The following is a 15,601-nucleotide window of genomic DNA, read 5'->3' on the forward strand; positions in this document are numbered from 1 at the left end:
TCGAACATAGTACTAGCATTACATTATAATATAGTATGGTATCCACAAACATTTGCATTTATTTGTCCGACCTTGTTGTTTTCTTTTTGTAATATGAAGGTAATTGTATTCGGTGTCTTTCATATATAAAACCGATGCTATGTTCGTTTTTCGTAAAGAAAATCCGTTTAATTTTTTTCAAGGAATTACTTTGAACACACTAAATTTGTTGTATCAATTTTAATTTTTCATTATTTGAAAAGAAGAACGTTCCCACCATTTTTCAATAATTTTTGCAGATAGTAAAATTCTTGTTTACTATCATGCAAATATTTACTAGAAAAGTACGCAAACAGACCTATTATGTTATGTTAACAGGGGTTGACGTCAGAAGTTTGAATTTAGGTATGCTTTAACATTCTCTATAAGATTTGTTGTTGGCAATGATGACACTCATCAAATAAGTCATTCGCGTCAAAGAAAGCGGCAAAAATAGTACAATCGTCTCGAATGTAATTAAAAGTGTTTTTTATTATTGTGACGCCCTCGATACATCATAGAATAAATCAATTGAAACATTCCAATCGTGATTAAAGGAATTAAAAGTTTCTTTATTATTACATCATAGAATACATCAAATTAATAAGGTAAGTAAATGTTAAAATAAGTGAAATGGAAAACTTGGACCGATAAAATATAAAAGACAACATATTATGGACCGTTAGATTACGGTAAATTTTCGCATTTTTTATACACGTTTTCGTTTCGCGCATGCATTACATAAACTTGTTTCTTTTGTTACTTTTCTTTATTAATACAGTTTTAATAAAATACACATTTTCAATTGTTTTCTTGCAAGTCATATTAAAGTTTGGCAAAAAAGTTAAATTTTTGTTGTGCTTTCACAATTTTGTTTGTGATTTTTACGATTTTATTTGAGCACTTATTTGGAAAATTGTATTTTAATTTCAAAAGATATAATAAAAAGCACAAAAACATTATGACTTATTGTGACAATATTATAATAACTTGAAGGGGGTCATAAAAAGCAACGATTTAAAAAGATTTTCTTTAAATTGAATTTTTTAAGCAAGGTAACGGTGAAACATTTTAGCGCGATTATTCAAATCTAACACTTGCACAAAAATAGTAAGATATAATATGGTACATATACATGATACCTATAATATGATACATATATATATTACTTCATTGAATTTTTATGTTTTGAGCAAATTTTCTTGATATTAATTTTTTGTGCATGATAGTTTAATAAACTAAAAAAAGAAAATTATACACACATGTAGCATAAAGATTTACTAAATTCGTATTTTCCATAAAATTGTTCATATTAAAATTTTATCTTCAAATTTGCACATTTTATCACAAATTCGCACATCGCTAAATTAATATGGCGCTAACAATATTGTTGCAATTTTGTACCCAGATAAGTTTTTCAAACTAAACTTTTTTTTAACAAACGTAAGCAACAATTGTCTTAAGATTTTTTTCGGAATTGGTCTAAAAATATTTATGTATTTATTTTTGACATCAGGCCAATATCACAAAAGTAAGTAAACATTTTTCGATAAATTAAAGAAAATTTATTACATGTAGTATTTATTAAATATAGTAAAATGTACAAATTAAAAGAAATAATGAACTACTTGGTGAAAAGTACGAATTTATTAAACCTTTATTCTTCATTTGTGTCTACTTTTCCCGTTTTTTAGTTAATTTTACTAACGAATCCAAAACTTTCTAATGTAATGGAGAATTCCTCCAATTTGAGTGTAAGAAAATGTTAGACAGTGTGGGATTTTTAACTAAATGAGTTTTTGTGAAGTTAAAATCGGCTTTTTGTGCGAGTTAAATAAACTTAATGAAACGCCTAATTTATTTTAGGAAAATGGATTCCGAATTGTCACTTTTTGACATTCTTCGAAATTTGGATGGAGAAGAACTCTACGAAATATTTGTAGGTACGTAATAATGTTAATTATGTTATATTCACCCCTGTTATGGTTTTCGAATTAGCAAAACGCAAAATTGTTCTCAATCTTTATTTTGCGAACCATTACAATATATAATACGAAATTTTCACAATTTCTTCCTATCGATTATAAAGTTAATTTGTAAAAATTTCATTTCTATAGATATATCGGTTGACGATATATTGGCAATTAAAACTTTGCGAATTCGTAAGCAAAAACATTGGATACCTGCGTCGCACATGTTCATAAAGGGAATACAATAATGAGATTATTATTGTTATTGTTTTTGCTACCAAAACACCAAAAAGCAGTGGTGTTTGCTTAACGTTTTTATATGCTTTTTAATATGTCGTTGTTGTGTACTGTTGTTTACTTGTAAGTTGTTCGTAGTGTTTTTTTACCACATCACAATATTTATTGAAAGTGTTTTAATGAAATCTTTCAACGAAGATTAGATGAATGTAAATGGATTGTTTTTAAAATAATAAATAATATATATATTTTTTGATATCGGAAGTATTTAAAGTATGATTGTTAACTCTCTTTGGCGCAAATATACAGCGACTCACAAATATATTAGTTTTTTATATTTCTTGGAATCAAATGCATTTTTTTAACCGTTTAACAGTTTTATGAAATAATTTTATTAAAATGTTTCCTTTACCATACATAAAAGCAAAACGTAAACAAAAAATCGAAATATAAAAAACGAATATATTTGTGAGTCAATGTATATTTGCGCCAAAGAGAGTTAACAATCTTACTTTAAATACTGTGTATAAAATGAAATTAGTAAAGGAATATGTACACGCAGAATTCTGTATGTATACATATGTTGGGTGTAAAACTACTGTTATATCATAATTTTATGAGCATAGTCCTACTAATTTCTCACAAAGTTATTTCCTGTGTACATAAGCGCATGTTTAAAAAAATTATACATTTTTATGACGAAAAATATTACTTTTTACTTACAAGGAATTTAATTAGTTGATAAAACTAATGCAATATTTTTATATAGATCACAAAATTGATTTAAATGGTTTAAAGTACATAAATTCACATCATCTGGATAATATTATACCAAAACACCTCTACGGACCAAGAGTAATTTTCGAGAACAAGCTAAAGAAATGGCAGGACAGTCTTGTAAGTTCAAACAAGAATCTATGACGTGCATTTAACCTGAAATATGTAAAGGGAAAATAAATAGGAATATTTTATTCGGCACCACCTATATGCGAATAAAGGAGTTTTTATGTCTTTGGAAATGTACATGTTCACGTTAGTGTATATTTATGTATGAATTTATTTTCCCAAACATATCAGAATTGCTTATTTGCGAAAAAATATTGTGTAAATATCCCTAATAATGCAGTTTTTGATTATATGTAATGACATTTTTATAGACTGGCGGAAATAATTCCGAACCATCCACAGATCGTTATTGCTCCAAAGAAGAATTTATAGAAAAAGTAAGAACAAATTTTGGGAACTGACTAATACTTTCTATTTACTAACACTATCTCTTTTATATATCAAGGTTTCAATTGAGGAGGTTTTAAGGGAATCTTTTATTGGCAAAAATATTTTAGAGTTTTATGAAAGGAATTCGTTTTTGAACACCAAACACAGAATGATGCTGTCTAATTGCTTGGTAGAATTTTTAATCAAATTCAAAATATGCCCTAAGAGAGAAGAATTTGAAATAATCGCCGATAAAATACTTGATCATTTTAAGACGGAAAACAAAGTACGTTCCAATAAAAAAATTATGACTAAACATAATATAAATACTTTTGTAGGACATCTATTTTATCCCAGCCGAAAAACGGGGAAAACCTCGAGGGTACCTCTACATGAGGTATCATAACCAACTACATAAATTTAGAAAAGAGGGTTTTTTGAGCAAACGCAAACATCCCGAAAAAATTATTGCACGTCGTCAAACATTAAAAACTCCAAACAGTGGTACGTAATCATTTCACCTTATTTATTCCCTACAAAATAAGTTAAAATTTTTAATTTTGTAAGCTTCAATAGAAGCATGGTACAATGTTTGGAAATCTCTTCATAAAATGTTTTCGCGTTGAAAATTATTTTGTTTTCGCGGTTATTTTTTTAAAAATTTAAAATTTAATAGCAATTAAATCGTAAGAATTTTTCATCGCATATTTTCCAAATTTAAAAGTAATTTGTTTTCATTTAGTTTTTAATTATTTTAAAAAAATCTGGAATATTAATCGATTTGCAAATAAGCCAGCGGTAGTACCGTCTTTGTGTATAATATCATGTTATATTCAGAATTATTCAAAATGTTGGACATGGCGCCATCACAACTATTTGAAAACGAATTTCTTGCGCTTACCATGTTGAGAAAATAAGTAATGCCTACATCTACAATAAACTAAAATGTAAATCTTTTATTAAAAAAGCAGGATTTCATGAAATAGATGATAAAAAATGGCTACAAATTAATATTGAGCCCATGACTGAGATTATTAGCAAATGGCAAAATACGCACAAAATCAGGAAATCCTTTATAGACGGTGAACATTCCTTAGAGGAAATATTTGATGAGTGGCCCCTTTACAAGCAGTCGTTTGGATATCGATTGGCAAGTATAAATTCATTACCCCCATTTTCCGGTTTACGAATTCGCAAAACGCAAAATATTTTGTGAGGAAATTTCTGCCATTTAATTTCCTTATAAGTAAGTACAGTATGTAAAAATTTCGTACTATATAACATTGTGGTGCGGAAACTGGCAATTGAGGAATATTTTGCGAATTCGAAAACGAGGACAAAGGGTACGTTTTTCTTCTAAATTGTGTTTACGTTACTGAGTAAAATCAACTTTTTTTTAGATTGATGCCGACTATTCTCTAGTATTTCCAAATAATTCTCGTAATATTTTCGATTCATGGGACAACTTTTCAGAAATCATTTTGGAATATTTAAAAGAGGTGAAGGACCCCGACTGCGTCGAAATTTTAAAAGAGTTCCATGAAACCAACCACTCTGAAGGTAATTATATTTGCATTTGATTACATCTATACTACAGTCACTTCAAAATTACAGAAACCAAAGCCTGCGTTATATTGTATTTAATACATTCTATCCTGAAACCATCGTCCAGAGTATGTACCTATGATCCAGTCACCAAAAAGAAGAAGCATTCGAAATCATCGATCCAAGACTCAAGAAATTCTTTCATGCTGATCGGGGCAACCACATTAGAGCTAAATTCTAAGGTAAAGCATTTAATCGATACGCTCTACTTACAAAAGGAGACTCTACAGCCGATTATTTGTTGTGTAGGCAAATCAGTTTTTAGCATTACCCACTGTTTCGTTTATTATGGTAGCGTATTTTATAAGCTAAATGGGATATTAACATGCGTCGATATCGCGTTTAAGACTTTCAATGTTTTAAATATACATTATCCACGTCATTGCAAGACAGTGTGGTCATTTCTGCAATATCATTTTTATGGTATAAAATTGAAAAATGAAGAAAAAACTAGCGTTTTAACTTCATTTTTGGCCGATTTAAAGAAATTAAACAAAAATATCGAAGAAATGTGTTAGTAGACGTTATAAATTGATTCGTTTAAAGTTAATATTATATTTATTGTTTAATCATGTACTGTATACTCAAATAATTGGTTTTAAATCATGAGAATATCGTGCTTTGTGTGTAGAGACTCATTTCGAAATTGCCATAAACTTTTTTTCCATGTTAAAAATGTTCACCACTTGCCATCTTGTTATATTTATGAGTGCGGTTTCTCAAGATGTTTCCAAAAGTTTAATACTTTTAGGGCATTTTCAAAACATATGAGGAATGAATTCAAAAAATCAAATTCTTTTCCAAACAATGATTTCGAAAACACCACATCATTAAATAATACAGCAGATTTGCAATCAGAAACGGAGTTCGAAAATGAAAATACAATAATAGATGCAACTCCACATTATGAATCAAATGAGAAAACTTTACCTGAGGTATCTTTTCAAATAATGCAAAAGCATACATTTAATTTATCTTTATATATTTATGGAAAAAAACAACTTTCCAGAAAAGAAGCTCTTAACCTTCAAAAATGTATCGAGGATGGTGTTACTTTTCCCATTAAAAAAGAATTAGAAACCATTATAAACAATTTTTCACAGGTAAACATGGAAAGTTTTAAAAAAATATGGAACAGCTTGCAAAATTTTGCAATAATCCCTTTAAGGGTTTCAATACAGAATACTTATTCTCCAAAAAACTAGCTGAAGACAACTTATATGAAGCTCCTCTTGTTATAAGTTTAAATAATACAGTCACCAATTGTGTCGTTAATAGTGAAATTTGTTTAGAAGAATATGCCACAAAGGGAGTAATTATCCCAATTAAATTCCAAATTAAAAGGTTTTTCGAAATAGAAGGAATGTATGAGGATTTCGCAAATCATATGAATATATTATCCAATTGTGAGACAATAAAAAATTTTGTCAATGGGAAAATTTGGAAGTCAAAAATGAAAAACTATCCCAATAAAATAGTATTTCCATTTTTTCTTTATTTCGACGATTTTGAGATTAACAACCCTCTCGGATCGCACTCATCGGGACTTTTAGGCGTTTATTTCAGTTTTCCGACTGCTCCGGATCATTTGAAGTGCAAGTTAGATAATATATTCATTGCGGCATTACTAAAATCAACTGACGTAAAAGAATTGGGAAATGATAAATGTTTTTTTCGTTTGATTGAAATATTAAACGATTTAGAAAAAAATGGTTTAGAAATTCAAACCAAGAGTGGAAACATTAGAGTATTTTTCGTTCTTGGTTTAATAGTTGGTGACAATCTAGCTCTTAATAACATACTTGGTTTCAGTCGTTCATTTTCATCAAACCATTTTTGCCGAATTTGCAAATTGCATAAAAGTCAAACTACGGTAGCAGTCGAAGAAGACCCTGGACAATTGAGAAATCTTTCTAACTATGAACATGATGTGAACTTGAATGATTCCAAATTAACTGGTGTTGTGGAATGTTCTATTTTTAATAAAATCAACAATTTCCATGTTACGGAAAACATATATTGCGACGTTCTGCATGATATGTTAGAAGGCGTTCTCAATTATGATCTTTGTCATATTATTCAACATTTCATTCAGGAAAAAACATTTGATCTTGAAGAGCTGAATATTCGAAAACAATCTTTTAGTTATGGGGAGTCCACAATTGGAAATATATTCCCACCAATTACTGCTAACCATTTGAAAGGGTTTCGGTTAAAAGCTTCAGCTAGTGAGATGTTAACTTTTGCTCATTTCTTTCCTCTAATTATTGGAGAAAAAGTTAACACTTCTACTCGAATATGGAAATTTGTTATTAACTTGATAGAATTACTTGATTTAGTACTGTTGACAAATTTCACTGCTTTAGACATAGCCAACTTAAAATCTCATGTTTGTTATCACAACGAAGAATATCAAAAGCTTTTTTCGGACACATTAAAACCAAAGCATCACTTCCTATCTCATTACTCCACTATAGTAGAAAACTCTGGCCCACTAGTACACCTATGGACATTTCATTTTGAATCAAAACATAGAGAATTGAAGACGTATACAAAGAATATAACTTCACGAAAAAATATTACTCTGTCTTTGGCTATAAAATTTGGTTATAATTTTGCTGAAAAAATGTTAAATTTTTGTAGTCATAACAATGTGTTAGGCAAAGTCACCTATAGGGCAAAATGTTCGCCGTTTTGTAAAGATTTAGTGGAGATTTTGGGTTTAAAAGAGGAAGACTTATCATTTAATTGCCATTCTAATTTTAAAATATGTGGTACAAACTATAAGAAGGGGGGTGTGGTGTATTGCTTCGGCCCGAAAATGCGAGCTTTTAAAATTCTTGAAATTTTTGCCTTGAATAATGTGGTTTATTATTTAGCGAATGAGTTGGATGTTTTATCGTACGATTCAAATTTTCTTTCATATTTAATAAATGACAAAACACGCAAACTTTTAATACAAAACATTTCCACAGTAAAGTCTCCCTCAGTTAATCTTCATATCATAAATAGCTGTAGTTATTTGAGACCAAAAGCGAGTTTCTAAATATCAAATTCGAAGTGAAGACTAATCAAACAATTTTCTTATTTTTCTGCCTCATATTTTAGCAGAACATTGTTAGAGAATTGTATTAGTTACCTTATTAATAAGTTGATGGTTTAATTTAAAAAGACTTAACTCGATTTTTGTTGCGTTACACGAGAGGAAAAACTACAAAATATGTACAGAAATATATAAGAGAATTTTAATAAAATTTTTTCAAAAAAATCTTGTTTTTTAAATTATATTAATTTTTTTATATTTAATATTTTCATTATTTATCATCCTTAAACTGACAAAAAGAATCGAGTTAAGTCTTTTTTGTGTTAAATCGTCAATATGCATAATACATGGTTATACTTTTGAAAACGTTTTTATTATCCTATAACAAGCTATTTATGAAAAACATTACAAATTAAATTACAAAGAATCAAAAAAGTTTTTTTTTTTCACTTTTTCATGATAATAAAAATTATATCGTTTTTCACAATGGTTCAGTTTTCTATAACAGAACATAAATTGAACGATTTTTCATAACTTTTTGAAGCAGGCAGGACCTGATATCGTATTATTAAATTGTGCAGATTGGAAACTTTATCGCGAAATACAAATATATCTTTTAAAATTACATTTCAGAAAAAACTTTATGGATGTTTCTAATATATTAAGATTATTTTATTTCTTGGTTTTAAAGAGATAATTTATTATCAACTATTTGAGTATACACATAACTTACATTTTTCATGTCATATTTACCATTCATATCATTTAAGATGTATGTATGTTTATGTAAAAAAATAAAACAGATCGTTTTATTATTAAAAAAAAAAATACTTATTAATAAGGTCGTATTAAAAATGGATTAATGTTATATGTTAATGTGAAAAATTAATAAAATTTTGACGGAATAATGAATACTATTTCTTTTCTTTGGGGATTGGTATTACTCATTTCTGAGACGCATGGTAAAAAGGCTAAAGTCGTAAACGTCTTTATGGGAAATACTTGCAACTTATTCTAATTATACCAACATTTGAATTTAAAGTTGCGGTATACTTACCTAAAAAACTATTTGTCTTTATTTGAATGATACTTTACTATGAGTAAAGATTCAATCTCTTAGATTTTAAATTCCAACGTGTTTTGTTCTATGACGCGATATCTTTGTTTGCAATGATATAGTATTTTGTTTCAAAGACATGTTATTTTAATTTTAAGAACTCGAGGTCCTTGATTTATACCCGCTAGGCAACGTTCATACAAGTACAAAATTCTTTTTTTTAAGACGCGCTTCTTTGGCTCGATATCAATACTAAAATTTTTATTTTGAGGACAAAATCTTTGGAAATAAGTACGCTTTTTTTTGAGTGTAATCTTTAATATCACGCAAATATTTTTTTTTTCAGTGTATATATTCTGGGTCGTAGTGAAATTCACAGTTGGTAGAATTCTGCCTAAAATGGAAGATTTTTTTATTGTTTGGTAAATTGGTAGACTTGTTTATGTTTTTATAGATTTTTCAAAATATTCCTCTCCGACTAAGAGGTACATCAAAAATGCTCTATAGAATTAAATTTTTGACAAAATTGTCTACAGAAATAAAATGTTAACCAAATTTTCTATAGAAATAAAATTTTGACAAAATTTTTTATAAAAATAAAATTTTGACAAAATTTTTATAGAAATAAAATTTTGAAAAAATTAGAAATAAAATGTTGATAAAATTTTCTTTAGAAATAAAATTTTGACAAATTTTCTTCAGAAATAAAATTTTGACAAAATTTTGTATAGAAATAAAATTTTGACAAAATTACTATAGAAATAAAATTTTGACAAAATTACTATAGAAATAAAATTTTGACAAAATTACTATAGAAATACAATTGTGACAAAATTACTAGAGAAATGAAATTTTGGCAAAATTACTATAGAAATAAAATTTTGACAAACTTACTATAGAAATAAAATTTTGACAAACTTATTATAGAAATAAAATTTTGACAAAATTACTATAGAAATACAATTGTGACAAAATTACTATAGAAATGAAATTTTGACAAAATTACTATAGAAATAAAATTTTGACAACATTTTCTATAGAAATAACATTTTACAAAATTTTCTATGTAAATAAAATTTTGACAGCAGTTTCTATATAAATAAAAGTTTTACAAAAGTTTCTATATAAATAAAATTTGGCAAAATTTTCTATAGAAATAAAATTTTGACATAATTTTCTATAGAAATAAAATTTTGACAATTTTTATTATAAAAATATTATTGAAATAAAATTTTGACAAAATTACTATAGAAATAAAATTTTGACAAAATTTTTTAAGATATAAAATTTGGCAACATTTTCTATAGAAATAAAATTTTGACAAAATTTTTATAGAAATAAAATTTTTAGAAAATTTTTTATTGAAATAAAATTTTGACAAAATTACTATAGAAATACAATTTTGACAAAATTTCTCATCCTAAAATTTAGATTGCGTAATCTTTAATATCACGTAAATATTTTTTCAGTGTATATATTCTGGGTCGTAGTGAAATTCACAGTTGGTAGAATTCAGCCAACAATGGAAGATTTTTTTTACTGTTTGGTAAATTGGTAGAATTGTTGATGTTTTTATAGATTTTTCAAAATATTCCTCTCCGACCAAGAGGTACATCAAAAATGTTCTATAGAAATAAATTTTTGACAAAATTGTCTACAGAAATAAAATGTTGACAAAATTTTCTATAGAAATACAATTTTGAGAAAATTTTCTACTGAAATAAAAATTTAACAAAATTTTCTATAGAAATTAAATCTTGACAAAATTTTCTATTGAAATAAAATGTTGATAAAATTTTCTATAGAAATAAAATTTTGACTAATTTTTTCTAAAAATAAAATTTTGAAAAAAATTTTTATAGAAATAAAATTTTGACAAAATTTTTTATAAAAATAAAATTTTGACAAAATTTTCTATAGAAATACAATTTTGACAGAATTTTCTATAGAAATAAAATGTTGATAAAATTTTCTTTAGAAATAAAATTTTGACAAACTTATCTATAGAAATAAAATTTTGACAAAATTTTCTACAGAAATAAAATGTTGACAACATTTTCTTTAGAAATAAAATTTTGGCAAAACTTTCTTAAGAAATAAAATTTTTACAGAATTTTCTATAGACACAAAATTTTGACAAAATTTTCCATAGAAATAAAATTTTGACAAAATTTTTTATAGAAATAAAATTTTGACAAAATTACTATAGAAATAAAATTTTGACAAAATTACTATAGAAATGAAATTTTGACAAAATTACTATAGAAATAAAATTTTGACAAAATTTTCTACAGAAATAACATTTTACAAAATTTTCTATGTAAATGAATGAAAAAATGAAAAAAATTTCTATGTAAATAAAATTTTGACAGCAGTTTCTATATAAATAACATTATTACAAAATTTTCTATATAAATAAAATTTTGACATAATTTTCTATAGAAATAAAATTTCACAAATTTTTTTATAAAAATAAAATTTTGACAAAATTTTGTATTGAAATAAAATTTTGACAAAATTACTATAGAAATAAAATTTTGACAAAATTACTATAGAAATAGAATTTTGACAAAATTACTATAGAAATAAAATTTTAGCAAAATTTTCTTTAGAAATAAAATGTTGACAAAATTTTCTATAGAAATAACACTTTTACAAAATTTTCTATGTAAATAAAATTTTGACAAAATTTTCTATAAAAATAAAGTTTTGAAATGTAGAAATAAAATTTTGACAAAATTTTCTATAGAAATAAAGTTTTGAAATGTAGAAATAAAATTTTGACAAAATTTTGTATAGAAATAAAATTTTGAAAATAATCTTCTATAGAAATAAAATTTTGACAAACTTTTCTATGGGAATAAAATTTTGACAAAATTGTCTATAGAAATAAAATTTTGACAAAATTTTCTATAAAAATAAAGTTTTGAAATGTAGAAATAAAATGTTGACAATATCTTCTATAGAAGGTTAGGTTAGGTTATGTGGCAGCCCGATGTATCAGGCTCACTTAGACTATTCAGTCCATTGTGATACCACAGTGGTGAACTTCTCTCTTATCACTGAGTGCTGCCCGATTCCATGTTAAGCTCAATGACAAGGGACCTCCTTTTTATAGCCGAGTCCGAACGGCGTTCCACATTCCAGTGAAACCACTTAGAGAAGCTTTGAAACCCTCAGAAATGTCACCAGCATTACTGAGGTGGGATAATCCACCGCTGAAAAACTTTTTGGTGTTCGGTCGTAGCAGGAATCGAACCCACGACCTTGTGTATGCAAGGCGGGCATGCTAACCATTGCACCACGGTGGCTCCCTCTTCTATAGAAATAAAGTTTTGAAATGTAGAAATAAAATTTTGACAAAATTTTGTATAGAAATAACATTTTTAAAAAAATTTTCTATAGAAATAAAATTTTGACAAAATTTTGTATAGAAATAAAATTTTTAAAAAAAATTTTCTATAGAAATAAAATTTTGACAACTTTTTCTATAATTTTTTATACAATTTTCTATAGAAATAAAATTTTGACAACTTTTTCTATGTAAATAAAATTTTAAGAAATTTTTCTATAAAAATAAAATTTTAACAAAATTTTCAATAGAAATAAAATTGTGACAAAAGTTTCTATAGAAATAAAATTTCGACAAAATTTTCTATAGAAATAAAATTTTGACAACTTTTTCTATGTAAATAAAATTTTAATAAAATTTTCTATAGAAATAAAATTTTGAAATAATTTCTTTAGAAATAAAATTTTAAGAAAATTTTCTATAGAAATAAAATTTTAAGAAAATTTTCTTTAGAAATAAAATTTTTAAAAAATTTTCTATAGAAATAAAATTTGATATTCGATATTTTATACAGCAAAATAGTAAGTCAAACAAAAAGCTAAAACAATTTCAAATAACTCAAAAAACTTGTAATTGATGTTCTCGTTTATCATTGCTTATCTTCTGAAATGTCTCCCCGTCATTAAATGTTAAACTAATTTCAAATGAAAAACTCATACTCATATTTCAATGCTATATAAAAACCTTGAGATTTTTGAAGTATTTCGTTAGAATACGGTACACTGAAATCGCAATGTTCAGCGAAAAAGTTTTGTCAAAACTTGGTATTTTCCTCTTATTTTTATGCTTGATTGTAGCCCAAAATAATGGAGCCTATGGCAGCGAGACTTTTGTAACTCCCCAATCACGGATTGTTGGTGGATCCAATGCTGGTGAAGGTCAATTTCCGCATCAAGTTTCGATACGACTGGGAAAACATCATATATGTGGAGGCTCCATAATATCTCGCAATTATGTGCTAACGGCGGCCCATTGTGTGGTCATGAATTCACCACCAAAAGAGTAAATTAAAAAATATCAAATAAAATTGGAATATTTCAAATTAAATAAATTCAATTCTCTTTCAGGATTTATCCTTCTTCGCTAACCATTCAAGCCGGTAGTACAAGAAAGGACAGTGGTGGTCAAGTGGTTGGAGTATCTGAAATTAAAGTTCATCCTCTATACGAAGATTTAGCCAATGATATAGCCTTGCTTAAATTATCATCTCCCTTGATTTTCAATGCCAATGTAAGTGCTATCGAATTAGCAAGGCACGATCCCCCTACAGGACTTCCCGTCACCACTTCTGGCTGGGGTCGTTTAAGCGATGGCGGTAAGACTCCATTGGTGTTGCAATATGATACCCTGTTAGCTGTAACCAACAAAGATTGTCAACGATACCTGTACAGTTTACCAGAGAGTGTTATTTGTTTGTATCATGCCTATGGAAATGGAGTTTGCAATGGAGATTCCGGTGGTCCTGCTGTCTACAATAATCAATTGGTGGGTGTTACCAATTTTGTGATTGGTGAATGTGGGTCATCTTATCCGGATGGATATGCCAGTGTGGCTTATCATCATAACTGGATAGAGGAAAATTCTGATTTATAAGTTAACGTGGCATTTTTTGAGAAAAATAAAAAGAATAGAACATTTGAAGAAACTAAAAAAAGGAAATAGAAAAATTTATTTGTCCACATATTGAAATTCTTTATTTTGAAAAATCCCCCAAACTGATGATTTATTAGAAACAGCAGGTTGGGGTCAGTTTTTTCGCAATACATTAAATTTTTACTTCAAATGAAACCTTTTCGAAAGCAAATTAAATTTTTCAAATAAAATCAAACCTTTTTCAAACTAAATGAAATCATTATCATTTCAAATGAATTCTTACATAGAAGAAAAAAAGTAACCAGAAAGAAAATAAATAAAATATATATTTATTTAATTTACAAATAAAATAAAACAAATTAATTATTTGTTAGTATTTTTTTTCATTTTTTTATTGAGGGAATGCACCCAATAAAATTGAGAAGAGAAAAACAAAGTATTAGAAAATGAAAAGGATTCATACACACAATAAAATAATTTTTGGATTCAATCCCAAAATTATTTGTTCCAATTATTTTTTAATTGAAATGTCTTCAATCACAGAAATCAAGGCCGTATTCAGGGGGGGGGGATGAGGGGGATCAACCCCCCCCCCCGAAATGAATGAATATTTTTATATAAATAAATATATATTTTTAGCTGCATAGAAAAATCTTATCGAAGATGTTGAAGAAAAGCTGGAGGTTTTATTTTGAAAAACGCTTACCTATAAAACTTGCACAAATCATAGAATACTAGTTGAAAAGCCCGTCAAACGACGGTCGAAAAAACAAATTGTTTTTGTTCTCGCACCACAAATTTCATTTTTGGAAAATGTCTTTCTGCTTTTTATGTGTGTTTGTTGTTCTTTTTGTGAACATGACTCGCTTTGTTTGGCCATAGCAACAACAACGAAACAGCCAAACCCACATGTGTAAATGAAAAGGCGCAAAACCTGCGAAAAGAACCTGCCTAATTCAGCGATGGAAGCACTTGGAGAGTGCAAAAAAGCGATATTTCCAAACTTGCATAGTCTTTTAAAAATTTTGGTCACTATGCAAGATACTCAGGGATGGAAAATACAATTTTTAAGAAAGTACAAAAAAGGTATTTTTTGAGCGGAAAGGTACTTTTTACTAAATTTCAACAAAAATTTCACTGGAAGATTATTGTCAAGAGACTGAATTTTAAAGAAAATAAAATTTGGACAAAATTTTCTATAAAAATAAAATTTTGCAAAAATTCTATATAGAAATAAAATTTTGACAACATTTTCTACCGAAATAAAAAATCGATAATATAGAATCGCATTCTTTTTTTCGACTAAAACATTCTTGAAGTTCAATAAAATCTTGTTTTTGACTATGTCTTTTACAAAATCGAGATTTTCTTCCCACATGTCATGTCTGTTTTGCCATATTTGTAAAAGACTATTAGCAAATAAGGTTGATAAAGACTTTCTCAAAATATTAAACTATTTTGTCAAAGCTATTGTACCATAAATCTGATATCGACTCAAAAATGTCTACACA

General features: G+C 27.0%; 4 protein-coding genes across 12 annotated transcripts in view; 3 read left to right on the forward strand and 1 right to left on the reverse strand.

The window, feature by feature from the left end:
* The window catches only part of LOC142230618 (carboxypeptidase D), a 266,046-nt gene that overhangs the window by 171,698 nt on the left and 78,747 nt on the right, over positions 1-15,601 (reverse strand). The window lies entirely within an intron of this gene.
* LOC142230560 (uncharacterized) lies at positions 467-6,696 on the forward strand. 2 transcript variants are annotated; one of them, XM_075301201.1, is made up of 9 exons: positions 467-626; positions 1,885-1,961; positions 2,995-3,122; positions 3,383-3,448; positions 3,517-3,726; positions 3,779-3,944; positions 4,409-4,590; positions 4,841-5,000; positions 5,055-6,696. In XM_075301201.1, the coding sequence occupies exons 2-9, from the start codon at positions 1,889-1,891 to the stop codon at positions 5,561-5,563; spliced, it is 1,494 nt and encodes a 497-aa protein (XP_075157316.1). In that variant the 5' UTR covers positions 467-626; positions 1,885-1,888; the 3' UTR covers positions 5,564-6,696. The 2 variants fall into 2 exon arrangements, with proteins under 2 accessions (XP_075157316.1, XP_075157317.1); XM_075301202.1 differs by having other exon boundaries at positions 4,412-4,590.
* Positions 6,175-9,000, forward strand: LOC142230559 (uncharacterized). The gene has a single exon (XM_075301200.1). The coding sequence runs from the start codon at positions 6,175-6,177 to the stop codon at positions 8,089-8,091; it is 1,917 nt and encodes a 638-aa protein (XP_075157315.1). The 3' UTR covers positions 8,092-9,000.
* On the forward strand, positions 13,191-14,180 carry LOC142230562 (serine protease SP24D-like). The gene is made up of 2 exons (XM_075301203.1): positions 13,191-13,499; positions 13,565-14,180. The coding sequence occupies exons 1-2, from the start codon at positions 13,231-13,233 to the stop codon at positions 14,088-14,090; spliced, it is 795 nt and encodes a 264-aa protein (XP_075157318.1). The 5' UTR covers positions 13,191-13,230; the 3' UTR covers positions 14,091-14,180.

Source organism: Haematobia irritans, chromosome 3, assembly GCF_050003625.1.
Source record: "Haematobia irritans isolate KBUSLIRL chromosome 3, ASM5000362v1, whole genome shotgun sequence".
NCBI classification, from domain to species: Eukaryota; Metazoa; Arthropoda; class Insecta; order Diptera; family Muscidae; genus Haematobia; species Haematobia irritans.